At 37.4% G+C, this 25,826-nt stretch overlaps 2 protein-coding genes, 2 long non-coding RNA genes and 1 other non-coding gene across 6 annotated transcripts; 2 read left to right on the top strand and 3 right to left on the bottom strand.

The window, feature by feature from the left end:
- The first annotated feature begins 497 nt into the window (after nucleotides 1–497).
- LOC119771873 lies at nucleotides 498–1,497 on the top strand. Its single transcript, XR_005279197.1, has 3 exons — nucleotides 498–574; nucleotides 818–894; nucleotides 1,225–1,497. It is a non-coding gene; the product is annotated as an uncharacterized LOC119771873 (long non-coding RNA).
- Nucleotides 618–750, top strand: LOC119771878. Its single transcript, XR_005279199.1, has one exon. It is a non-coding gene; the product is annotated as a small nucleolar RNA SNORA31 (small nucleolar RNA).
- Nucleotides 1,498–2,967: 1,470 nt separating the features above from the next.
- gtf2f2a (general transcription factor IIF, polypeptide 2a) lies at nucleotides 2,968–11,079 on the bottom strand. 2 transcript variants are annotated; one of them, XM_038268037.1, is made up of 9 exons: nucleotides 10,924–11,079; nucleotides 8,937–9,010; nucleotides 8,600–8,624; nucleotides 8,106–8,244; nucleotides 5,762–5,815; nucleotides 3,795–3,876; nucleotides 3,573–3,672; nucleotides 3,262–3,405; nucleotides 2,968–3,098 (listed from the first exon to the last, which is right to left on the bottom strand). In XM_038268037.1, exons 1-9 carry the CDS (start codon nucleotides 10,987–10,989, stop codon nucleotides 2,976–2,978), a joined length of 807 nt encoding a protein of 268 aa, XP_038123965.1. In that variant the 5' UTR covers nucleotides 10,990–11,079; the 3' UTR covers nucleotides 2,968–2,975. The 2 variants fall into 2 exon arrangements, with proteins under 2 accessions (XP_038123965.1, XP_038123966.1); XM_038268038.1 differs by lacking the exon at nucleotides 5,762–5,815.
- A 1,229-nt stretch (nucleotides 11,080–12,308) lies between these two features.
- Nucleotides 12,309–20,587, bottom strand: gpalpp1 (GPALPP motifs containing 1). Its single transcript, XM_038268078.1, has 7 exons — nucleotides 20,387–20,587; nucleotides 20,180–20,291; nucleotides 20,019–20,102; nucleotides 14,063–14,312; nucleotides 13,793–13,957; nucleotides 13,607–13,708; nucleotides 12,309–13,458 (listed from the first exon to the last, which is right to left on the bottom strand). The coding sequence occupies exons 1-7, from the start codon at nucleotides 20,469–20,471 to the stop codon at nucleotides 13,240–13,242; spliced, it is 1,017 nt and encodes a 338-aa protein (XP_038124006.1). The 5' UTR covers nucleotides 20,472–20,587; the 3' UTR covers nucleotides 12,309–13,239.
- Nucleotides 20,588–23,791: 3,204 nt separating this feature from the next.
- On the bottom strand, nucleotides 23,792–25,737 carry LOC119771857. The gene is made up of 2 exons (XR_005279190.1): nucleotides 25,642–25,737; nucleotides 23,792–23,931 (listed from the first exon to the last, which is right to left on the bottom strand). It is a non-coding gene; the product is annotated as an uncharacterized LOC119771857 (long non-coding RNA).
- Nucleotides 25,738–25,826: the final 89 nt, after the last annotated feature.

The following is a 25,826-nucleotide window of genomic DNA, read 5'->3' as shown; positions in this document are numbered from 1 at the left end:
ATTTTATTTAAATGGGTTGAATCCAGTTTATCTAAACGTTTAATGATTAGGGCAGTGTGTTTTTTTTTTTTGTCTCGTTTGGTTTCCTGTTTTTACTGGAATGGTATGAACAGACACGAGGATGACACGTGCACTAAACTATAGATCGAGTTTTTCTGTGTCTAAACGAACAGATCATATGTCAGCTGCGAATAAATAATCATAATTACTTCATTTCAGGTATGTATGTAAAAGTTCCAGGTGGCACATTTTCATGATTATAAAATAAGTGGTGCAGCATTGATTTAAGAAACGATGGGCTCATTTACATTCTAATAATGTAATTTAATAAATATTCTCTCAGAAACAACCTCCATCCCTCTAGGTGTGTGTGTACTGTAACGTTTTTTTCTTATTTTCCTCCAGCTATTCGTTCATTGGATGGTGTCCCCCCTGAGCCAGATATTAGATGATCATTTGCCTGATCGCCATGTCCTGATCAAAGATGCTAATAAAGATAACTAACCAAGGGGCATTATTTGTCTTCAAAATGAATGTCCAGTGGCTGATCTCTGGGGTAAAAAGAGGCGTTTCTGTAAGTGTTTGGATATTTATGCAATTAATTCTGAGGATTGTAATTGCATCTTTGACAGCCTGGTTTCTCTGCTGTGGGATATCCTGGGTTTAATTTGTTCAGATGCAATAGAAAATGTCCCTGCGCTTTCTGTGCACCTCTCAGTGGTGTCTCAGATTGAAGAAGGGAGAACAAACTAAAACAAAAAAAACTGAATAAATTATTAGAGTGAGCTCTAAGTCTTCAATTTCCTTGTCTTAAAAGGTACTGTAACAACGGGATGACGTCCAACTAAAGTTGTGGCAGGGAACCACTGATATGTTTGTGACTGACAACTGCAGGTGAGTACAGGCTTGTGTGTAGAATGATTTTGATTTGCATCCACTGATAGACCTGAAGCAGCATCATTGGCTTCCTGGTTTGCAAAGTGATGCTAAACTGAGCCTTCCTCATGCTAAACTGAGCTTTCTGACTGCTAAGTTTAACAGTAGTCAGACCAAATTGAGGAGAACAGGTAAACCTGCTGGGCATGACGAAAGTTCTCTATTATCATTCAACTTGAATAAACTTCATTTTATATATACCTCAAGTTTCAAATATGTTAAACCTCGCTGGCTGTTATTGAATGTTATCTATGCTGCATATGTACTAAAACAAATAAATCCTTACAGGAAATGAAGACTGATCTACAGTCATCTGGCAAGGCTTGAGATGGTTTCATCGTCCCGAAGATTGGCCAGTTTCAGCATTCATGATTTTTCTTTTTTTCAATGAGCTGTAAATCTGCAATTAGTTTTATTGTTGAGGTTTAATTTTTAACTTTAGAAAGTTAAATGTGTCATTGATTGCAGAATAAATCATTCAAGTGTCCAACTTGTGCTCATCTATACTTTTGTTTCAGAAATTATACAAAATTAACCATTTCAAAACCTGTATTTTTGCTAACTGTTCACTAATTAAATTTACACAATGTAGATCAAACTGTCTTTTCAATAAGAATTGTGGTATTCAGGGCATTTTGGTTGAGAATTTTGAAAAGCATTTCAAGTATAATGTAAATTTAAAATCAAAAGTGGAAATCGATGCGTAGTGTATTGCATCTCAACCTCTTATTCACCATTTGTTTACAAGATGGGTCCAACTTATCACAGCAAAAGCAGACTTTGCAGTCAACTAGCTGGGTAACCACGGAGAAAAGCATTTGAAAACTATAATTAAATAATGGAGGGTATCAACACTAGGAAAAAAGGATGACTGTTTAGATGAATTCTCACCTTTGATCATCCATAGTATTTAAAGAGACATTTCTAAATGAGGCGATAAACTGCTTTTGATTAAGATGAATTTAGAGTTAAGCTACGATCTTGCTTGCACTATAAAAAAAAATTTTTCCATCACATTTGACTTTTAGTAACATCAGTGGTGAGATAAGAGCCTGACAGCAGATGAAAACCAAGTGCAATGATTCAATTCATAAATACTTGATCCCAAAATGGGATGTTTAAGAACAGCCCGTTCAGAGGAGGGGGAAGATATTTCACTTCAGATATAATTTCAGATGTAAAAGGAAAAAAAAAAACAGCTGGACGCGGTCCAAGGTCCTGCTGCCATCAAAGGCACTGCCCTAGTTTATTTATGATGGTTCTGACTGGTATTTATTTCCATAAAGCAAACATTCAAGAATCTGGGTCAGATTCCTACATTAAAAGTGTAACCAAGACTGAGTGGGATTCCCCACCTGACTTTACCCTACTGGCAAAATAAGTTCAGTAAGAGCTCAGGTCCAATTATAGCAGTCATTAAATTTACCCTCTAGAAAATTCATAGCATTCATGCAGATAAGCTCCAGGGAAATTCATTTTGATCCATGAGGAAACAAGTGCATTAGAGCCATCAATTTTACCTTAATGAACTAAGGAAATGTGCAGGTGTTTTGCGCTAATAAGCTGCAAAGACTGACAAGTTTGTATTTCACTTTTTTTCACAAATTTATCCCAAGTTTTGAGTTTCCAGCTGTAAACCATGATTATATAAAGGCTTGAAAATGCTCAATCTGTAGTCCACACTTTTTTTTTTACAGAACAGCTGTTTATGAATCACACAGGCAAAAACTAAAACGAGTAACAATCAAACTTTATTACAGAAGTCATATTTCAAACACTTAAAATCCAGTAAAATCTCCAGTGCAGAGGTTTTGATCACTCAACATCACATTTACAAGTTTATTCCCCTTCAAACTAGAAAAAATAAAATCTGCATGTAGAAATGTGATCAAAAGCAGCTGAGAAATCTGAAAAGTGAGCCCTACAGGCATGGTACCAAATAAGGACACGGGGACACAAACCTTTAGTTTGTCTTCTACAAGTTGATCAAAGTAACTTCTGGCATTACAAGAGTTTACATATTTATTTTTAAAAAATAACTATTCATCAGTTTTTTCCTCTCCTTGGTAATGTCTGTACTCTGGCTTGAGTTCCCAGGTATTCTTGTGTGTTCCCTTTACGTTGTAGATGCCAATGTCACGCAAGATTTCCTTCAGATACGTCTGTGGGGGAAAAAATAAATAAATTATATGTAACAGTAAAATATAAAGCTGCTGTAGCTGTTCCACTTATTTCGTTATAAAGAAACCTCAGTGAACACAGGACTCAGTGTGTGCCCTGCGTTTCCATATTTTCCCAATAGAAACTGGGCCCCTCTAGTCTTACCACAGGCTGTTTGGTGATGTCCACCAGGTCTTTGATGTTGTAGTACTGGTGTTTTTCAAATGCAGAGAACAACATGTCCAACACTTGCTGTTTGTCAGATCTCGCTCTCTTGCCCTCCTCCTTCTTCCTCCTCTCGTGTTCACGCTGCAGCAAAGTAAACAATAAGCTCAGTGACGAGATTTTTACCCTTAACATCCACACATATAAAAGAAAAATTTATTATTTAGCCCCCAATATTGTTTTTTTTCCTCAAAGAATGGATGTTAATGTTGCTTTTAATTCTATTTTATCGTAAAAAATAAGTCTCTTACATTGTTTTCATGATTGGCTACAGGTTTGTAGTTGGTTGTGACAGGTTTCATCAACTGTTGGGACAACCTAGCTGGTTTGGAAGACTCTTCGATTTGCAGCCTGTGACAGATGATTAAATAAACAATTCAGAAAACCAACAATGAGGAACATTGAACTGCTATGGTTAGCTGAATTGATTAGCCTACGGTGCTGACTTGTGTGTAAGAAAAAAAATAACATACCTTTTTAATTTCATGTAGCTTTCACTTACAGCAGGTCTGCATTCTGCTCTCTGCACCACCACTCCTTCCAGGGCTATTTTATCTGAAAAATACAAAAGCTAATAAAAACATTGGATAAAATGCATTTAAAGACGTTTCAATCCAGGTTAACGTCATAGATGAGGGGGAATGAGAACCAGAGATATTCTTTTCAACTTGTACCCAAAACTGCTCTGCTCAGCTCAGCAGGAAAGTTCAACCACTCAATCTAAGCAGCTATAAGTGCTGTCAAGGTTTAAATGATTGATCAAATTTAAAAAGAGAGGCTCTGATCTCTGGGATGCTTGTCTGTCAATTCTTCCTTCACCAACGCACCTAATTCATAACACTGAGCAAACTATTATGGAAATAAGGCCACTGGATGGACGTTTGCTTCGCTTTTGAGACGATATAAGAAACACTCTTCTACCACAATTCATTCACACACCTTTATTAAAAATAATAACCATTTTCTAAATGTTACTACAAGGATGTTTCCAAACCAGTACTGATATAATGCTTTATTCTGTATTTTACTGAAAGAGGCTGATGTCAGTTTTTTTTTTTTTTTACAGTTAATAGAAAATGGTGATAGTAACTTGTGAAAAAATAATAATAATAATGATGCCCTGTGACATCTATATTTGAAACATATATATTTAGAATATGTGACACTCTTCAAAAATGTGATGAGTGATATTTATATATATATATATATAAACACTTTTCTACAAAATGTAAAAAAAAAAAATAAAAAATAAAGGAAAAAGATTATAATCAGAAAAAGGCATCAAATATTGTGACTGAAAATGCAAATTAATATAAAGGTATATTATATCATAAGCACAGCAATAAACCTCTAAAGACCTGTGGGATTCTTTGGATGCTCGAGTCTATCATTGAGTGTAGGGAAGCCTGTACTACCTAAGCAGCATCAATGTCCTCCCAATGTTCACTATTTCACTTGCTATTTATGTCATGATCTGGCCTGTTTGCTCCTCCCTAATTAGCAATTCCTGTCGTTTTCCCTCAGTCTTCCAGCTATAGAGCCTCATTAACAGTGAGCCATGGAGGTGAGTGTGTCATGGTTAGTGTGGAGATGTTTAGCTCCAGCAGGATACCACCCTATTACCCAAACATACAAATAAACAATCAAAGGACTGGTTGAGTATTTAAGAACTGAAACCCCCCCGATCCTGATCAACATCCACATCTTGGTCCTATTAAAATGCCTGCATGTGCAGAAAAACCTCTTAGACAATTTGTGAGGAATAGGGCAAACTTTCTTAGTGTATTGTCAGAGGCTGGTTATAATATGCATATTAGTCACATTTTGTTTAATAAGTGAAATACAAAGCATTTTTGTCAAGCAAGTACTTTTTGATCCAGAAATAAAAGGAGATAATTGAATAATTCTGAAATAACTAAATATTTCATGACTGTAAGACGTCCCAGCTTCAAAAGTCAGTAGTGGCAAGGCAAATATGATTAGCTAATTCAGTTTATTCTCAGTCACATCCATTTAGAAGAAATCGTTTTATTGTTAAATGGGTAAATTTACACACAAGTCAAATTCAGATTGGGGGGACGTTTTAGACCAATATATTTAAAGAAATAATTGAAAATCTAACTGCTTTAGCAGTTTAAAGCAGCTTAGAATGAAAAGTGAACAAACTGTGAATGATCCGTAGCTATAGGTAGATAAAACAACCTTTCACAAAAACCTCAACCAAATTTTCCCCAACATGCTTATCTGTTTCCGTCTTTTCAAAGACACGACTAGAGAATCTTTCATTAACGAGTTTCCAACAAAACGCTGGAATAAAGCCTGTATCCTGCTTCGGCTGAGTTGCCACTCCTCTAAACACCCTCCAAGTTCGGACGTGTCCATAATGCAGCTTCCAATCGTCCAACTATTCTCTTACGTTCTGCAAAAATAGAGAACTCACCTGGACCCGCCCCCGAAACTGAGCTGCTGCCATCAGATCTTTCTTCTGACTGGCCTACAAGGAGGGAGGGATGGTGCACATGAAAAAACAGGGGGGGGGGGATACAGAATGAAGGGAGGAGGGGGTTGGATAATAAGAGCCATAGCCAGGGTTTAGTCCAGGACCAAAATGTTAAATCAAACAGCTTCAATGCATATTTTCTGACAAGCGGCAGCTAGAATGACCTTAAACCACCAAGCAAGCAAAGACGCTGCGTATCACATCCAAACCAGGGCTGCACAGAGGCTTCTTTTTCAACCTGCATTTTAAAAAGGAATCATGTAGAGCTGGAAAACATTGCAGGGAGAAGAGAAGCTCCACACATTATGAAGCAGTGTTTTTATACGTAGCATTTAAACAGTGCAGCCCCATGCAGCACAAGCGCACACATTCAAGTAAACGGTTTGCACTCAAACAAAGAGCTGCAGCACAAGTCGGTTAGGACCAAGAGCGCAAAAAAAAAAAAAACATTAATACCACAGAAAGATATTCGAAGACCAAACTAAGCCAAGGAAGCTCATGCAGAAATCAAATCAACTCCACACGCAGTGATTTGTGCCTTTCCCAAATACAGCCAACGCAACAGTTCTCACACCCAATCCATCACTTATACTCAAATTAGACTGAAGAGGTGAGCCAAAGACAAAGGAGCAGCACGATATCACACAAAGAAACTTCAAGTGTCATATATGAGGACCAACAACAAAAAGCAGACAAGATATAAACAGACTGTTTTCTAGTGAGCGTTCACTTAACCACTGTACGGAACATTACTGGTATGTACGTCGTTACAGTGGAAGAAAAAGTCTGTTCCCAACACACAATGCAAAGTACAGGCAAGGGAAGGATTAGGGGTGTAAATAATAATCATTTTGTATCAATGCATCGATCCAACAGCCGACGATCCGATGCATTAATACGTCCGCAAGATAATCGATTCATGTTTTTTTTTTCCCTCTGGTCTATTTTTATCCATTTGCTCCTGAACGTAATTCTCCTCCCGTGCTGTGGTGGCGCTAAACCTATTTTGCACTCCAACCTCGCTTCCTGGTTACTCTTACAGCAGTGTGTTGCAGTGAGCTTGACACAGACATTTTTAATTTATGCTCAATATTGAAGCGTGGTCTGTTCTACACACTGTGGGTCTAGATACGGCCGAGGCGGCGAGGAAGTGAGAGCGAGTTTAGTCCGACAACGGAGGGACATGAGGGCCAAAAAAAGCGGAGATCCAGGTGGAGAAAGGGTCCCAGCGTTCTCGCGCACCTCGCTCTTCTAGCTGGTCAAACTTCACGAGTTGTTTTCCGCAATTTCGGTCATAAAAACAAAACAAGCCAGCCTCCTGTCTGCGGCACTGTTTGCGGTCAGCTACAATTTGGGAGAGGTGCAGCGGAGCGTCTCTCAAGGGGGCGGGGACGTCTGGAGCCGAGGTATTGCATTGCACTCATTGCACTGATTTTCTGCAGTATTTTTTGATCCAACTTTTCTACTTCTGTTATTTGCTGTTGTTTCTATAAAAAAAAAAAAAAAAAAAAAAAAGCATAACGATATTACAGCTTTCATTGATTTGTTTCAAACTTAAAACTTTGTTTAGCCTGTAAGGTGTAAAAAAAAAAAAATAAACAATTAAACGATTAATCGAATCGTATCGTGGTGTATTCTTGAGTATCGAAAATAATCAAATCGTTGGGTCAGGAAATCGATACTGAATCGAATCGCCATGATGGATGTGATTTACACCCCTAGGAAGGATAGAGCGGGCACAGGTACATCCAAACTACTGGAATAAGGAGAAATGTATTTATTTGGTCTCTTATTTCTGAAATTGAAACTCATGCACTATATAGAATCATTAGAGTGAAATATTTCAAGCTTGCTTTTCTTATAATCTCAATTATAATGGCTCAAACATAGTAAAAAAAGATCCAAGCCATTCAATCTAAGCTTACAGTAAACCTCAAAGGCTGATTGATTGGGTTTTAATTACCTGTAAGCCATAACTATTAAGATTATATAAAAGGAGGCTTGAAATATTTCCCTTCATGTATAAATAATCTATATAAATGAGTATCTCTTTCTGCAATAAGTGACTTAAAATATATAACTTTGCACAGTATTCTATATTTTGTTTTATTTTAGATGTATCTGTATAAAGCAAGAATGCACACATGGCAGAATGGACGCCTTCATATTTCACATAGCAGAAATCAAACAAATTGATTATTAGACAACAACAAAGACTCTGGTGTTGCGATGATAGTAATCGAGGAAACGCTTTTGCACTCCGAGCCTGTACACTGAAACTCACCGGCCGAACTCTCTGTGAAGACTGCCAGCATCTGACCCCCCACTGACTGCATGGTGAAAGGATGCTCGCGAGGTGCAGACACCGTCTTATCTTCGATGCCATCGATAGTAGTCAGCTCTTCATTTAAAGTGAAAGACACCTACAGGAAGAAGCAATGCAGATGGTTCGAGTTCGCTAAAGACTGAATTAAACATTTTGATTTGGAGCTGGCCTCTTATTTGAAAAGTTAAACCCAGCATACAAAGTAATAACTAAAAATATTATGTTTCACCTTAAACTAGCAAGTAAACATACATAGTTAGGGTTATAAAGCATATACCAAGGAATTAAAATCTTTGTGCACATTGTTTCATAGCAAAAGCACAGTAGCACCATTTATCTAGACTCTGATCATTACCATCTTTATTAGTTAAGAAATAATAAGAAATATAACTTTATATGGCACATGAATATCTGTGTAATGCTTTGTATATATTTCATAAAGCATTACTTACCTCTGGTTTTCCTTGGTTTCCTTTTCTTCAAGATAAAAGAAAAAGGACAGTATTTCACTCAGTTGACTGGCAAAAAGAACCAAATATCACATTTTTACTTTCCTCTTTCTACTGCACCCATCTATCAGAATGTGCTTCCAGGAGCTATTCTTCCTGGGATTAGTAGTAATAACTGTGTTTTATCCTATATAGTGAAAATTGTAAATTTCATTCATTGTTGCATCTTGCTTGCAAACCGTTCACATGCATAAACATCTAACAACAACAAAAGATATTCTCCTCTAAAACTTTGCAAAATCTTCTGCTACTTTAAGGGTGCAAGCTTTATGTGACATACTTGCAAATTCTGATTTTCCCGACCTCGCCTCTTCCTGTTGCTTTTGCCCATTGCTGAGAGAGGTATTTTGGGACCTGCAAAAAAATAAAGTTCACTTTACACCTGCAAGAATTAAAACAATGATCTCATATGATGAACATAAATGCCCTGTTCTGTTTCTATGCAAAATTGGATCAAAAATTAACCATTATTGTTAGTTAGCTTTGGGGAAAAGTTTACAAGAAAACGTCAGGAGCTGCAACTATTCAAAATCGGATCATCAATTCTGGTGACCTAATTAAATTTGAGTGCCTGTCCACTTGATGTTCAGCCTTCAGTGGCAATTAATAATTAATAAAAAAGACTCTCAAATGTTCCATTCCATCAAGTTTTGACGCAATTAGACACATTTAAGATGAAATTTAAAGTTTTAAACCATTTTAATGTATTCTACAAAGATTCAAAAAGATGGTGTTTTCAGAATTTTCAATACTTTTAAAATATAAAAATTGTATTTCCTAAGTAATCTAATTTTTGTCTTTGCCAAACAGATTATTCTCATAATGAAGGTTTTAAATCTGTGGGTATTAACTAGTTTATGCGGCTGGAATCATTTTAGCTTCTTTTGACAAAAAATACTTTTAGTTTTACTTCACCATACTTTATTTATTGTAGTATTTAGTAATAGTAATTAAGTAATATCTTAATAAAACACCTCTATTACTTAAGTAAAATGTTTGGCTACTCTATCTATTGTAGTAAATTAACTGAATAACAATCAAAACCTGCTCCAAAACCTTTACCATATACATTTAACTCTTACTTAAGTATGCTACCATCTCTGGGTGCTCCACCGACCTTTAATATGTGAAGCACCACAACTCATACTAATAAATAAAATCATATTAACCCATTATAGGGCAGTCAGTGACATCCTTTGAAAATCTAAATTTCAAGCCAATAGGGTTATTGGAATCCAGGACAAGACCTTATTAACTTTGTGACATTAAAAAATATGGATATATTGATAGCAAAACTTGTAACAAGAAACGCCAACTTGCCCAAATATATTAAGAAAAATAACAAAAGTGCTTCGATAAGAAATTCATGAAAAACACTCTGAGATTGAAAGAAACACGTTTTTTTGTTTTTGGTCCAACATAACCTTAGAGGCATTGATACTGATATTTGCACTTACATTTTTTACACTGGAAAAAAAAATTAAAATCTAGATGAGCCATGTTTTCTTAAAATAAGTGCATTTGATCTTTAATTGAGGAGATAAAAGAGGCATTTTGCCAATGGAAAAAGACAATTTACATTTAAAATAAAACACAATTGCATTGTCTTTTTCTAGTGCATAGTATCTAATTATCTTATTTCAAAAGCCATTTGCAAGCCATCTCATTTACCTACTCAAATTAAGGGCAAATGCACGTAATTTAAGACATCTTTACTAATTTCTAGATCATTTTTGCAGTGTAACTTTATTTTTTAACTGTTCAATTAGCTTTTTACCTTTTTTTTCTTCACTTCTTAACTTTTTTATACTTTATTAACAGTAGGTAATAAATCATTCAAGGGCTCATCAAATGTCAAATGCCAAAATACTGATCAAAAATGGTAACTTGCCCTATAAAGGGTTAAGAAAGAAGCGAATAGTAACTTCTTAATGCACCTTCCTAGTCAAAGTTTTGCATAGAAAATATAAATCCGTGTAATTTAGAAAGAATCACAGTTAATCTTCGAGTTACATTAGGTTAGTTTACATTACACCGAAGCTTCACTTTTTACCATGACTGTCCAACCTGAACATTTATTAGCAAAAGGACGCAAACTTAATCCCACCAAACTGTTAGCATAGTTTTCCATGTGATAATATTTAGAAGTAGCCAATTCATTCGACTGTTGCTAATTTGCTAAGCTAAAAAACAAAGCTTCGTCCTTTTGTCCATCGCTACCTGAGCGTTTATATCAGATAACATATTTTAGGCTGACACATACTCACCTTCACAAGCCAGACACCGGTATTCTGCTTGGCACCGGTTAAATCTACCTCTCCTTTATCTGACATGCTTTAAAACGATGTTAACATAAAGCACAAGCGCCACACGCATGCGCAATAGAGATACTGTAGTACGGAAGCTCTGAGGGTTCATTCCAATTTTCGCATCATGAAAAAAAAATTATTTAAAGCTTTAGAGCAGGGGTTTTCAAAATTTTCCAGGCTAAAGACCCCCTAACCAGGGGAAGAGTTTGACGGGGGGCCAGGGGTGGCCATGTCCACCCTTAGCCAATCATTGGCCACCCCTACCATTTTTCCCCCCTCTAATACAGATGGTGGCAGCAGTAATACTCTCAAATGGAATATTCAAAACATGTATTCTTTTATGGTTAATTATACATATCAATATAGTACAGAATTCATGCTCTTTTTAGGACTAGATTTTGTGTTATATGGGGTAAAGAGAAAAATATGATTCCCTGCAACTCATCTAGGAGTATTCAGTGAAATCAAACATAAATAACAATTTTAATAAAATCTTATCAAATAATTAATTTATGTAGATATTAGTGCTCATAAATAACAACTTTAAGTAACTCTAAGTAATGACATAGATGATTGATTTACGCCCCAGAACTCAAAAAAGACTTTTACCCACTATACCTTTTATTTAGAAATTACCGGTGTTGAAATATATACATCTGTTCGTTAGCAAAGGCTGTAGGAAAGTATAGTTAGTCTTTATTTAAAAAATATGGATTTTTGCTCGTTCATTTTCCTGTTGGAACAGTTTAGATTGACCTTGAGGTTCTAGTCCCTATGTGCTTCCGGCCACTCCTCAGTGTACACTGGTTATTGTCTGGCCACCCTTATAAAAAAATTCTAGCTACGCCTCTGCCTCAAACTGATGGCAAGATGGAGCAGAGGCCCCACTAATTATATATATTGTACGAAATTGTGTTCTATCAAACTGGTCCTATAGTCACTCTATTACATATGGTGTAATGTAAGCAAAGTAATTTCTCGCTGGGATTTTTAAAGTATTTCTGATTCTGATTCCTCGTCGATGGGACAGGTGTCGTGAAAGAAAGGGTGCCCAGCTTGAAAGAGTTTCTGTGTGTTAATGAATGTGTGCATTGATGACTGAAAGACATCTTCCACCTCCATTTATCTGTTTACTACAGTGTGTTGAATTCATGTTAATGTGTATTTAAAGACATTTCAATTAGTGGAAAAAATTGCAGGGGAATATAAAAAAAAAAAAAAAGAAGTCTAATCTAACAAAAGTTTTGCGACCCTCATACAGTATTTCCATGGACCCCCCAGGGGACACAGACCACCTGTTGAGGACCTCTGCTTTAGGGAAAATAAGACCACGTATGTTCAAATTCTGTGTTGGAATAAAAGTTTATGAAATTGATAAGACAAACTGCTAACGGGATACAAAAAATACATAGCAAGCTGTAAGCTCTTACAGCAATTAATAAAAACAATAATAAACATACGAAAATGAATCAAAATGTACACTTATCACATTTACAGGAGGTATTTTGTTAACTAAAAGTTCAAATTTATTACAAAATTTTATTTCTCTGTACCTTAGACTAAAAATATCTCAACAAAACCCTCTTCTGTTTATATCGTATGAATTGCTTTTATGCTGTTTACATCAATCCATCTACTAATGCCTGCTCATTTTTGAAGGGTCAGAAAGGCTGGTGTTAGAGGCATGGTACATTCACTCACACACACTTGTAGGATGTTTATATACTCATATATAAGTTGGTTTATACTAAGCAGTTAACTCTGGAGTAATGGATTGGAAACTGTGGGATGAGCCCAGAGAACCCCAGAAAAGCCCAAGAATGAATGGGGAGAGAATGCTAATTACAGGCAGAAAGACCCCAGGCCTGGATTTGAACTTGGGACCTTTCTATAGTAACAATGCTACCATGAAGGCCATCCTCTTAACATTTACGAAGAAGAAAAAATAAATCTGCTAAAGTGATGGGGCAGATTTGGCAGCGTTTATTTAGTGCTGTTCAAAATATAACATATAAAGCCAGATTGGTTTATCCTTAGATTAGATATTCATCTTAATTTCAACTGCTTTTTTTTGTCAATCTGGAGAATTCACAATTGTTAGTGGATCCTTCTACAGAACTCCCAACATTAAAACAATAAACCAAAGAATCAGTGTGACTGGATGGATATAAATAAAGTATTACTGTAAAAAAATCTTTAAAAAAAAAAAGAATTAGATTACCTGAGACAACAACAGGAAAGCTGGATGAATTTTCTACAATTCGGACAAAAATCTTACAAGAACATTTTGTCTTTGCTGTGGGAGAAGCGGGTGTTGAGTTCCTGAGACTTCTTAAGCAGCCGCTGCTTCTGGGCTTCGTCGAAGCGATTGACCTGCAGGTCTGCGTCCCGATCAAACGGCCTCCTCTCTACTGGTTTGTCAGCCTTCTCTTTCGCTTTTTCCTTCAGCTTCTTTGAATGTAAGGACATGAGAGACTCGGCCCGTTTGGAGTCCTGCAAATCAGCAAAGGTGTTAATACTTATGATGACTTATGATTAAACAATCGATGCATTTTAATTAGGTTTTATGTGGAAGGCAGAAGCTGGTGTATTCAAAGGTCACTTAGAGAACATTCAATAAAATAAAAGAAAAGCTACTCACATTATATTTAGATACTTTTTCTGCCATTTCCATGTCTCTTCGAGAAAGCTGTGGAACGCTATCATCCTTTGCCTCCCCTGTTTTCTTTCCTTCGAGGCGTTCCTGTTGGTGAAGGAGGAAAACTCTGAGATCGAACCAAATAACACAAAGACAACAGTTGGCATGGAAACAATATAAAATGCCTACCCTGGCTTTACGCTCCATGTCTGCAGGTGTGTCTGTCCAAATCGATCTATCCTTGTTCTCTGGACCGGACCTTTTTTTGAAGGTTCGAGCCCCTAAACCAATGTGCTGCAGTTCTGGTGGGAGCTCTGTCATCCATGATTCTCTGCTCAGCACCTCGGGGGTCTCCTATTTACAGAGAAATCAGATTTAAAAAAAAAAGCATAAAAAATGTTTGTGAGCATTTCCAAAGGAGGAGGGTCTACATTTCAGGGGATGTGGGAAAAGAACAACCTGTCCGGTGAGTTTCTCTTTCATCCTTTGTGCTCTTTGTTCAAATTCCAAAGCCACAGAATTTTGAACAGGTCCTTTGGCCGGCATGGGTCCAATCACATCCTCATCTTCTTCCTCACTGCTGGAACACTCAGCCTGGTACCCCGGGGGAAGTGCAGGTCCTGGGAGACCTTCCCCATCTTCACCCCCGTCACTGTCATAAGCAGCCCTGTGGAAGCCAGGCGGTAACGCTGGTCCCAGCACAGGGGGCCTGGGGAAGTTACAATATCTTAGTTAGATTTAAGTCAAGACTTTCACTGCAGTAAATATCCAACTTATCTATTTACTGAACCACAATGAGGTGGATTTGCTGATTAGGTGCAGGTCGTTATCCTGTAAATATAACCTACGGTAAGTGAGTTTAAGGTCACAGACTGAGGGCTAAACATTTCTCTACAGGATGTTCACATATACAGAGTGTTTATTCAGGAAGACATCCAGTACGCACCTCAAAATCATGCCATTCCTTCCACTGTGTTTTTTTTATTTTTATTAAGTTAAAATGAATTTGTAATAGTATTCTAACCTTACATATTTTTCATCTTTTAGAGTCTTTAATCAAAGGCCTCAAGACGTTTTTTGTGACCTCCTGGATGAATTGTCAATGCATTCTTATGGTAAATTTGGTAGAAGCATTAACAACTGTTCCGCGTTTTCTCAGTTTGTGGAATGCTACTCTGAGGTTTATTTGCTGGAGTCCCAAACCCGTTTGAGACTGATAGATACAAACTTTCTTTCAGTTAGGGCATAATATTCCTTTTGAATATTCTGCCATTTTTTCCATAATGTCCTTTTGAGAGGGATTTACCGTAAGCCTACTTCATGTTGTCGGACATTTTCTATTTAATATAGAAACCTTTGTATGGTAAAGTAAAACTTAACCAAGAAATACTTTTACCACAGCGCTGTACATCACCGTACAGACATTTGACTTAATATGAAATATTTGTGTATTGGGTAAGATAACCCTCAATAAAAACATAGGTGTCTCAGTTTGTTAATGTAAGTCAATAAATGTGAATTCATTAAACATCTGTATTCATTCCTGGTTGTCAACTCATTCATTACATGAGAACTCAAATGCTTCATCTGTGAAAAAAATGAGTTTGAGCATTACAATAACAAATGACAAAGTTACAAATTTGGACCAATGCACATCTGAAAATGACCATCGGTGCACTCTGTGTAATCTAGGGCTATCTTCCTCCAACATCCTGCTGTTATCCACCTTTGCTCTCCCGGAGAAGGTTAGCAGTAGACCGCAGCCAAATGCCCAAAAGATAATGAAGCTGAGTGAGGCAGAGTGGACTGTACACTGGAAAAACGATCTAGAAATAAGTAAAAATGTCTTAAATTAAGTGTATTTACCCTTAAAGGAATAGTACACCCAAAACATGATTAGCCTTCATTTTCTACTCACCCCCATGCTGAACAAAACTCTGGAGTACTTTTTTGATATCTCAAATGCATCTGGAGATCTGGGAGGCTTCTTGCTGTCTGCTGACATTCAAATAATGGAGGTCTATGGCGCCCGAGACAGAAAGGTCCACAAAAGTCCACAAAAACTTGTCAATATTCCTCCATACTGCTCGTCCAATGTAATCCAAGTGTCCTGAGTGGGTAGCATCCAGAATTTACTCGAAACGAAGTCATTTAGAATGTTTTTAGAGCCTAAACAGTAGTGTATAGGATTTCCTAATAGCGCCCCCATGCGCGCTCACGATTCTACGGAAGCCGGCAGACCAAACCAGCGCATTCAGCTCGGCAAAGAACTCATGCTCTTCCTCAACACTGAAGTCCTCAGACATTTTTCTTTCGTTGTTTCTTTCTTTGCACAGGTAAACAGCACATTTCTTCTTCTACGCTTGCATTATCGGCAGACCAGACGCTGAATGCGCACTTTCTTCCGGTTTGGTCTGCCGGCTTCCGTAGAATCGTGAGCGCGCATGGGGGCGCTATTAGGAAATCCTATACACTACTGTTTATGCTCTAAAAACATTCTAAATGACTTCGTTTCGAGTAAATTCTGGATGCTACCCACTCAGGACACTTGGATTACATTGGACGAGCAGTATGGAGGAATATTGACACGTTTTTGTGGACTTTTATGGACCTTTCTGTCTCGGGCGCCATGGACCTCCATTATTTGAATGTCAGCAGACAGCAAGAAGCCTCCCAGATCTCCAGATGCATTTGAGATATCAAAAAAGTACTCCAGAGTGTTGTTCAGCATGGAGGTGAGTAGAAAATGAAGGCTAATCATGTTTTGGGTGTACTATTCCTTTAATTTGAGTAGCTAAATGACTTTTACTTTTAAAATAAGATAATTAGATAACACGCACTTGAAATTAGACAATGCAATTGTGTTTTCCATTGGCAAAATCTCTCTTTTACCTCCTCAATCCAAGAAAGAATGCACTTATTGTGGAAAAAATTACTTATCCACATTTTGATTTTTTCCAGTGTACCCCACATCGGACCTATACGGGCTACATGAGGAGGATGACACAATCATTTTTATAAAAGCCACCTACAAACCTCTAAAGCGCATTCCCTACTTCATCCTATGTCGATGTGACAGTGTGGTCCTGTTGCTATGTTTCTGGATAGCAATGCATCCTGGCTTTATTAATAAAAATATTGATTTGGCTGGGATCGAATCCCACACAAACTTACCATTTTTTTTTTTTCATAACAAGTTATAAAAAAAACATAATCCTTAAAAAACATGAAATATTATATTAGGGACAGTGACCATTAAAGATTTTTGGGACGTAGTAAACAGGAGCTGGTAGAGGCAGTGGGTGGCTGGGTCTAAGAGGGCCAACAGCAGGCGGTTGGAGGAGCATAGCCCTAGATCACATAGAGTGGACCACATCAGGGCAGTTTATAGCTGTGTGCGAATCCGACGGCTGCTTCCTCCGAAGGCCAGATTTGTCAGCCGAGTATGGTGCCGTGGATACCAGTTGTTGAGTCAGACATGTTGCAGGTAATGTTTGGTTTATTGAACGGCTGACATTTAAGCAGATCAGATTCCATTATCTGTACTGTGTGGGAACAACAGATCTGATATCTGCAACGACAGTACTGCTGCTGAAGCTGCTCAAAGATTATATTAGCGCACATAACAGTAGTTACCGTATTTTCACGACTATAAGGCGCACTTAAACGTCTTTTTTTCCCCTCAAAATGTGCGGTGCGCCCTTTGGTGCGGTGCGCCTTATGTGTGTTGTAACTGCGACTTTTGAGACCACCTCATTGAGGAGATGATGAAAGAGTGGCTGAATGTAAGGAGACCAGGTGTTTTTTTTTCCACTCATCACCATCGCTGTTAATATGTAACTCCATGCGTGCCCATCTCACAGCTGATGTGAAAAACATGGGGAAACAAATTAACGCTGTGCTCGTTGTTCAACCGCTCGACATCGGTGTGAACCGGACCCAGCAGGTGCAGCAGAAGCAGCGAGTTTACATGCAAAGTCAATGGTTGACGCGCGTATAGGTGCAGCAAAAGGTCCCGCAGCTCGTTTTGAGCAGCAGGCGCAGCGCGTCGGGAGCGTTTAAGTATCTGACGCACCGCCAACGCGCTGCTGCTGCTCGAGATGGAAAAATTGAAGTTTTGCTGCTGGACGCGCCGCATCAACCAATCAGAGAAGCTGATCTGGGAGCTGACAGCGAGACAGACACAGCGCTCTGATGACATTAACGCAAATGAAAAAGGCTGGATGGATGAGGAGATGATGAAAGGCAGGTGTATGTGAGGAGACCAGGTGCTTTTTTCCACGCATCACCATCGCTGCGTGCCCATCTCACAGCCGATGTGAAAAAAAAAAAAGGTGAATCAAATGAATGCTGTGCTCGCCGTTATCCCGGGGGTCTGACAAAGGAACTTCAACCGCTCGACATCGGTGTGAAGCGGCCGTTCAAAGTAAGGCTGCGAGCGGCGTGGGAGCGATGGATGACAGACGGAGACCACAGTTTCAGGATAAGTGGAAGGCAGCGCCGGGCAAGTTACGCCACCGTTTGCGGATGGATTGTAGATGCTTGGACTAACGTGTCTGCTGGCTCTGTTGTTCAAGCTTTCGCAAAAGCAGGCATTATTTCTGAGGAGCTGCGCTGCACGGAAAGTGACTCTGACAGCGAAGAAGGGGAAATTGGCATGTCTGATTCAGCGCAGCTGTTTAATTCAGAAACAGAGGATGATGACTTTGATGGGTTTGATTAATACTTTGTAATAAATACAATAATAAAGCACAATCATACTCAGTTTTGCTCCCGCTCTATTTTTCTACCTGAAAACTTAATTCAACAGCAGCCTCTGGGCCGGGTCTCCTCCTCTTCACCGCGGCGGCTGGCAGGTGTTTTTTCATCTAAATAATCTAAATCTTGCAGCTATATTTGCTGTGATCAGTGGGAATAAAGTAGTTTTAATATGTTTTTAAGTGAGAAAGGCCACCTGAAAACTTAATTGCAGTCAGTTCATCCAGATTATCTATTTCTGTCGGAGGCGCTCAGACCCCCACATACCAGCGGTGCACCGACAGTAGAAATCCCTTCAACAGCAGCCTCACCGCGGCGGCTTGCAGGTGTTTTTCATCTAAATAATTTAAACTGCAGGCACCAGGATACCGGCAATAAAAGCGAACATATTCCGTCGGCAGGTTTCAGGATTTTAAGTTAATTTAGGAGTAATCACAGCGCTGTGTCATCTGCGATGTGTCTGTCTCACGGCCAGCTCCCAGGTTTGATTAATACTTTGTAATAAATACATGAATAAAGCACAATCATACTCAGTTTTGGGCCCGCTGTATTTTTAAATACGCAGTAGAGGTATTTAAAGGTAGTAGAGGACATGTACCTGTATATAAAAAACGCGCCCTATAGTCCGGTGCGCCTTATGTGTGTGTTAAATACAGAAATGGCACACATAACTGAGAGTGCGCCTTTTAGTACGGTGCGCCTTATGGTCGTGAAAATACGGTAGTAGTTCGGCATCTAGTCTTTGCCTACTTTGTGAGACAAATGTCATGGTTGCTAGGCGACAGAGCGAGTGAGGGGTGTTGACAGCTGGAGAAGGCTCAACCTGTTTAATTCTATAACCGATCTCTTCCAGCCTCCGAAGGATCCAGTTTACCTGGACTGGGTCCTTCGAAATAGAACACAGCCGACTGCATATAACCTTCACAGTCGTCTTCTTCTTGTTTAATGGTGGCTGGTAAAAATTTTTTAGGCACATTTACCGCCACCAGTTGTAAGAAATGTAACAGCTTCATCAGTAGTCTCAGGTACTCCTGGATTGGATTGGTACTCGTAAATATGTCATTTGCACAGGCATTGGTGCAAAGTTCTAATGTGTTTTTGTAACTTCCAAACTTATATTCTCACAGCCGGAGCATTTGAGTTCACTTGGAATGTCAAGTCGACAACAAGGGAGAAAAAAAAATACAAATTCTAAATATTTTCATGTTTACTGAGTTACATTTACAAATGAAGACACCTACCCATATGTTTTATAACCATCACTGTTCCCATCAACCTCAAGGAGTTTTTACATTGATGCTGATTTTTGCACAGTTTCTATCTTAGTAAATAACGTGCTGCTGTCATTCTTTTGACCATCTTTGGTGTTGCTGCTATTTTTCACATATCCATTACTGTAAAAATGTCCACAGCTGTTACTGATTATTTTTTATTCTCCAGATACAGTTTTTATAGTGTAAAAACACTGTACAGTACAGTACTCTACTAGTTTTATTTTCCTATCTGCTATTTTTATACACTTCTTTAAGGTGTACATTGTGTGACCACTCCTACTATAACCTTTTGCTACTGTTAACACCACAACTTCCCCCATTGTGGAACAATAAAGGGATTTTCTATTCTATTGGCAGTTGTCTTGTCCCATATTATTACTCACCTTTCTGGTGAACTCTGCTGCTTTTTAAATCCTGGAGGCAAAGCTGGTCCAAAGAAACCATCATCGTCATCATCTTTTGATCCCCTGCTCAGAAACACGTGTTAATATTGTGTGTTTTTCAAATGTTTTCTTAATAACCAAACACTAAAGTGAGGACCTACTCTGCAGCTCCTGCTGTTCTGGCTCTTTTGGGGGCCACTTCCGGCTCACTCTCCTCAGAGGAACTCGACGGCTCACTCCTCTTATAACCAGGAGGCAGCGCAGGACCAGCGACTATGGGATATTAAGAGACAAAAACACAACTCAGCTGGAATAAATTGTTGAAAACAAACATTCCAAGATGGCCTCAGACTCGTTCTGTTTCTTACAATCATTTTCCTCCTCATCACTCTCAGAATCCTCCTTATTAAACATCGGCGGTAAAGCAGGTCCAATTATCTTATCGGACGACATATTTGATATAACTTTGCCTGTTTTTTATTATGATAGGAATTCAGTCTCACGTGCACACAAAAAGACAGCTACGCTAATCTGGACACATACACGACCCTTTAACCCGGAAGTAAACAATGGAACGGCCGGTGTTATGCCCAAAAGTGCATGCCTCCCGAAATATGCATCTCCAGTCGCGGGAGCGCGCCTCGCTCTGTTGAACTGCATATCGACGAGGAAAAAGGATTAAAATATGTTTAATGGAGCTTAGGTTCTTATATTAATAATATAAGAAAAAAAAGTTGTGGTTATTTGGCAGATTCATTTACAAAAGTACGGATTTTTTGAACAACATTAAATCCAAAGATTTTGACCATGGTACGGCTGATTTATTTGTTGTGGTCTCTTGTTATTTACACACTACACTAAACCTTGATAGCCGACGTGAGTTTTGAGTTTGCAAAGCTTTCTCTTAAGTGGAAAATCAAACGCGCATCTACACAGCACAGCGTTCACAGACCAGTGAGACGCGTTCGCTGCGCGTCAGAAAGCTATGGTGCATTCAGCAGCATTGGAACATTTTAAACTTACAAGAATGAGGCATAAAACAGAACTGTATTTTACTGAACTGTATTGTATTTTTTTTTTTTTTTTTTTTGTTTATGGACATTGCTAGCTTTTTATTCTAAAAAATCTATAATATTACAGCAGCAATTTATCAAAGTTTTTCAAAATCCTGTTTAAAAGCTCCAAATGGGGCTTCAGATCATATGAAGCGACAATTGCACTGTCATTATTTTACAGGGCAGAATTTGCATTTGCTGATCCTTGTACTTAATTACTGATGAATATACAAAAATCCAGACGTACAAGTGTCAACTCCTCTGAGATAGCAGGGGATGCAGTTTTTGGCAAGGACCTGCCACAAAATGCATCCCCCTTTGTTTTTCACTTAAAGATTGTCCCACACACATGAAATTCAAAGTGGTAGCTCAGTACACATGTGGAAGCAGGTAGAAATTGTTACATCAGCTACAACTGTATATTTCTGGAAAAAAGCAGGGGATGCAATTTTTGGCAAGGACCTACCGTTTAGGTAATCAAGATTTACATCTTACATCCAACCTAAATGTAAACTTTTACCTTACATTTGCATTTCACCTTTTTGGATTTGGAAAATAAAACCAGTTGCAAACACAGTAATGTAGTTCTTTTGTGCTATTTACTTTATTTTTAGTGTATTATAAAAAACAAAGTCTTACAGTTCCATCAAACAACATTAAACAGGTTTCAACATTTTTGAAGTAGCTTCCAAACAAAGTGGAATAAATATAACAACATATAAATCACAATTTAACTTGGAACAGTGTAAAGCAAAAATAATTTAAAGGAACTTAAATTAAATAATGTTTAAGTCGAAGTATTTTCTTCAAACTTGTGTCTTTTTCAACAACAGTTGAAAACTATATGTACAGTGGACAGCAATACTCAGTGTCAGGTGGTGGGTTGTTGACACAGCCATGGTGGTACCACCTGTTGCATCCGTCACAGGCAATCTGAAATGGACAAGATTCAAATAGGATTACTAATAGCCTTGATACATGTTACAATTAGCATTTAATAACATGGATACATGATGTATGTGCGTCCGTGTATGATGTATGAGGTGTGGGTGAGAGAGTTTGTGTATACATATTTTGAAACACATTAGCATTTGTTTAAATGTAAAGTCTGATGCTAGTTGAGACTGATAGCTGTTTGTAAAAGCCCATGGATAAGAAACTTTATTTCTATTTCAAGGTATCTTGCACGCATTCTATTTTAACTCGCAGGCCTGTTTACTCTGTGAGGCTCCTGTTGATGACCTGCTGTTACATAATGGAGCCTCTACATGGACCATTTAACTTATTAGAGGTCAAAGGTCACCTGAAATCAAACATAAACAAGTTTTAACCTAATCAGTGAAAAAGACATTTCCTAAAAAAAAATATATATATTATGTGTTTTTTTTTCTTTTTCTCCTTTTAAGGAAATCACGGCTGAAAGCAGCATGATGTCACCGCGGCGATGGGCGTGATGTCACAAGTCTGTTTACCTTCTGCTGATTGACGCACCAGCGGCACGTGAGGCGCAGCGTTATGTAAGAGCAGCCGACTTCTGGGAAAATAAATAATGACGTTTTTCTCTCATTCTGGGATTTATTTCTGCTTCAGAGGAAAAAAGCTGAAATCCTCCAGAAAAATTCACAAAGAAGTTTAAAGAAAAATGATTAATAGAATTACTATAATTGGTTGTGAAGGTTTATTTCCACATATTTCACTAAGTTTATTATTATAGTTAATGTTATTATCTTATTATTTCCATTATATTATAATCTCATCATTTAAACAATTACTATAGAAATAGACAACCAGTTTTTCTTCCTTATTTTCTATAAATCCTTCTAAACTAAACCTTCAGCTGCATTTTCTAAACTCACAAACATTTCTCCTAGAATTTGAACATTTAAAAATGATTTTAAATGGTATTTTCTCTTAATTCTATTATTTTAAATATAGGAATCTTTGTTTGTTGCAGCTGTAGTTGATAAAGGAAGCTGTAGATCATTTTGGATCTGAATTTAATTAATTAAATCTATTTAAACAATGTTTCTGCTTAGCTGTTTTCTAACAGAAAACCTGGATATCAGAGGCGTTCAATAAGCAAAGCCCCTCACACACTTCCAGTTCTTTGATCTAGCTGAAATTTTACATACATAATTATTTATATCTCTATAGATTAAATGGCAAATTACAGCTCTGAAATAATTGTGGTTTCTGATTTACAGGAGTTTGAGCGTGCCCATATTAACATTTCTTATTTTTTTCCAAAAACCTCTGTTATTCAAAGGACTCTAGAGGGAGAAACAGGAGTGACTTATGCAGTGGAACGGCTGAGAGCTGGAAAACTGATTTAATTTCAGATGAAGATCAACACATTTCAATACAGTTTGGCATTGTGTCAAAACGATTCAAGCTCCCTCATTAACCCATCACTATTACGAAGATAATAACGTCTTGCAATAAAACTCTTGGCTTGAAATTTAGATTTTCAAAGTATTTAACTGAGTGTCCTAAAAAGGGTTAAGGAGGAAGATTCTGATGAAGATCAACACATTTCTGCCTGCAATAAAAGCTACGTTCACTGGTCTTTCCAATGCTGCACTATAAAAACTTTCAATCTAAATGTAAAAATTTTTCTTAAAATAAGTACATTTGTTCTTAAATTGAGGGAGGAAAGTGAAACACTTTATATTGGGATGCAGGACAAACATTTGGTGTGTATGTAGAAAGATAAGCTTGTTTTTGAACAGGGAGTTATTTTATTTAGATAAAATGTGATGAAACAGCCAACCCTCTGGTGTATATTGGACATCAGAGGGCTCTTTCTTGACTTCCACCTTTGGTAAAGGACGACTTCTTTCCATGAGCTTTCTTCCAGGCTTTAAAAAGAAAAAAAAAGAAAATTCATCAATGCACATGTTTTTCTTTAGTTTTGCTTAAATTTTTCTTTTCTTTTAATGGAAGAACTGTATAAGACCAATTGTGGTTAAGTTTCTTTGCTCAAAAGGACAAAACTGCTATTTTGGATAAAGTGAAGTACCTTAGAGGCACTAACATTTCAGTTAACAAAGATTACTACAAAGCTTTCAGACAAAAAAAATAAATCTATTCCTAGCATGATAGAAACCTAAAAACGGGGGTCTTAGCTGAGATTTGCAAAGCTCATTACTCATCCTATCAGAAATCATTCAAACATTTATGAAAGCTACTAATTTGTTGTTTTTGATGTGATGCAACATAATGGCTAAAATTACATAAGTGAAAACTGGCCTGCATAAAATAATGGAAAAAAAGACAGATTTTAAGACAGGACTTTTTTCTTTTAATAGAAATGTTCTAACTTTTGCGACAATAGTCTGATATAGAGTACATTTATATACATGTTTAAGCCAGAATGATCTGACATTCAAAACAATGGCTAACTTCCAGCCATGGCGTCCTGCATGAGCATTGGGGCTTGATCCGTTCACGTGTCAGGGTACGGAGAAATAAAAGAGCAGTGTGGGACAAGCAGACAACCATGATTGACATGTCAAGGAACCAATCGTGTACAACGGACTGTCTTTTGTGATCGGTTGAGGTTATTCATTGATTTCTCACTGTAGCGGGGACCATTTATTTTAGTTTCACTTCCAGACTTTCTATTTCACTGCTTGCTAAGTGACTGTGGGGAGATCTTCAAGCCACATGGTATAAATGCATTATAAAAGATCTCCTACTGCACCTTTAAAATGATCAGTTTTCTTAATCTGCAAATGATTTTATGTAGAACTAGGAATCAGTTACTTAAAATGAAAAAGACCTGTGTAAAATTCGCTTCAATATTTGTGGATGGGGACTTCACTCTGTGTAAACCTTATGGAACTGCTTGTTGGTTTAATGATAAATGATAAATAAGTGCTCCATTTATTAAAGAAGTTCTGACTCCATATATGTAACTCTTTACATTGACAGTAAAAATTGGATGTATTACTGCTGATTTTAAGGTTGCCAAAGTTATCCCATTGTTTAAATCTTGTGATCATTGATCTTTCAACATTTATCACCCCATTTCCCTATTAACTTGTTTTTTAAAACCTTTAGACAAAGTAATTTACCAAAGAATGATTAAACATTCAAAAGAATATGATATTATTTAACTTTATTAAAAAGGTTTTTGAAAAATTTTTATGAATCGAAATATATGCAGGTCTATGCAGCAGGTTTGTTTTTCACACAGTGCACAATATTTTATTTACGGTAAGTAAATTATATAACTATGGTTTTAATGGAGATTTATATATATATAGTGAATAATGTGAAGTGAATAATGTGATCTTTTGTTGTTTATTAATTGCCATGTAAAATAAAATAAAAACATGAGCGGTTTAGTGATAGTTCATACCTGCAACAAGGTCGTCTAATGAAGGGAAATGAGCTCTTGATGTATATTGAATTTTGATTCAATTGAATATTGAAATTGGAAGTGTATTACACTATACAAAAAAAGAAAGCAAAAAAAAATAACATATAGAGGCCTCGAGTATTATACTAATACAAATTGTAAAAGCAGTGTGAACGCCTGTTTAAAACATTTAAGAATGGCTTACCATTTTCTGTCTCACTGTTAGAGCTCGTTTACACTTCCTCTGCTTCTCCTTCTCCCTCTCCATCTCCTGCTGACGTTTCTGCTCACGTATTCTGGAATGATAAGTCCAATAAGACAACCTATACCAGGTAACTAACTCTATTACCTTTATTCCTTTTTTAAGCTCTTCCAGTTCAAGTAGCTTTA

The sequence above is a fragment of the Cyprinodon tularosa genome, unplaced genomic scaffold, assembly GCF_016077235.1.
Source record: "Cyprinodon tularosa strain WSP-4 unplaced genomic scaffold, ASM1607723v1 ctg691, whole genome shotgun sequence".
NCBI lineage: Eukaryota > Metazoa > Chordata > Actinopteri > Cyprinodontiformes > Cyprinodontidae > Cyprinodon > Cyprinodon tularosa.
Note: the sequence above shows the minus strand (reverse complement) of the source record. Positions and strands in the feature narration are given on the sequence as shown.

Excerpts from the sequence above, each read along its gene's own strand:
- gtf2f2a (XM_038268037.1), bottom strand. The coding sequence starts at position 10,989 with ATGTCAGATAAAGGAGAGGTAGATTTAACCGGTGCCAAGCAGAATACC. Across the intron at positions 3,673-3,794 it reads AGCTACATGAAATTAAAAAG|GCTGCAAATCGAAGAGTCTT; the intron begins GTATGTTATTTT and ends CATCTGTCACAG. Across the intron at positions 3,406-3,572 it reads TAGCCAATCATGAAAACAAT|CGTGAACACGAGAGGAGGAA; the intron begins GTAAGAGACTTA and ends ACTTTGCTGCAG.
- gpalpp1 (XM_038268078.1), bottom strand. The coding sequence starts at position 20,471 with ATGTCGTCCGATAAGATAATTGGACCTGCTTTACCGCCGATGTTTAAT. Across the intron at positions 20,292-20,386 it reads TGATGAGGAGGAAAATGATT|TCGCTGGTCCTGCGCTGCCT; the intron begins GTAAGAAACAGA and ends AATATCCCATAG. Across the intron at positions 13,459-13,606 it reads AAAAAGTATCTAAATATAAT|GACTCCAAACGGGCCGAGTC; the intron begins GTGAGTAGCTTT and ends GCTGATTTGCAG.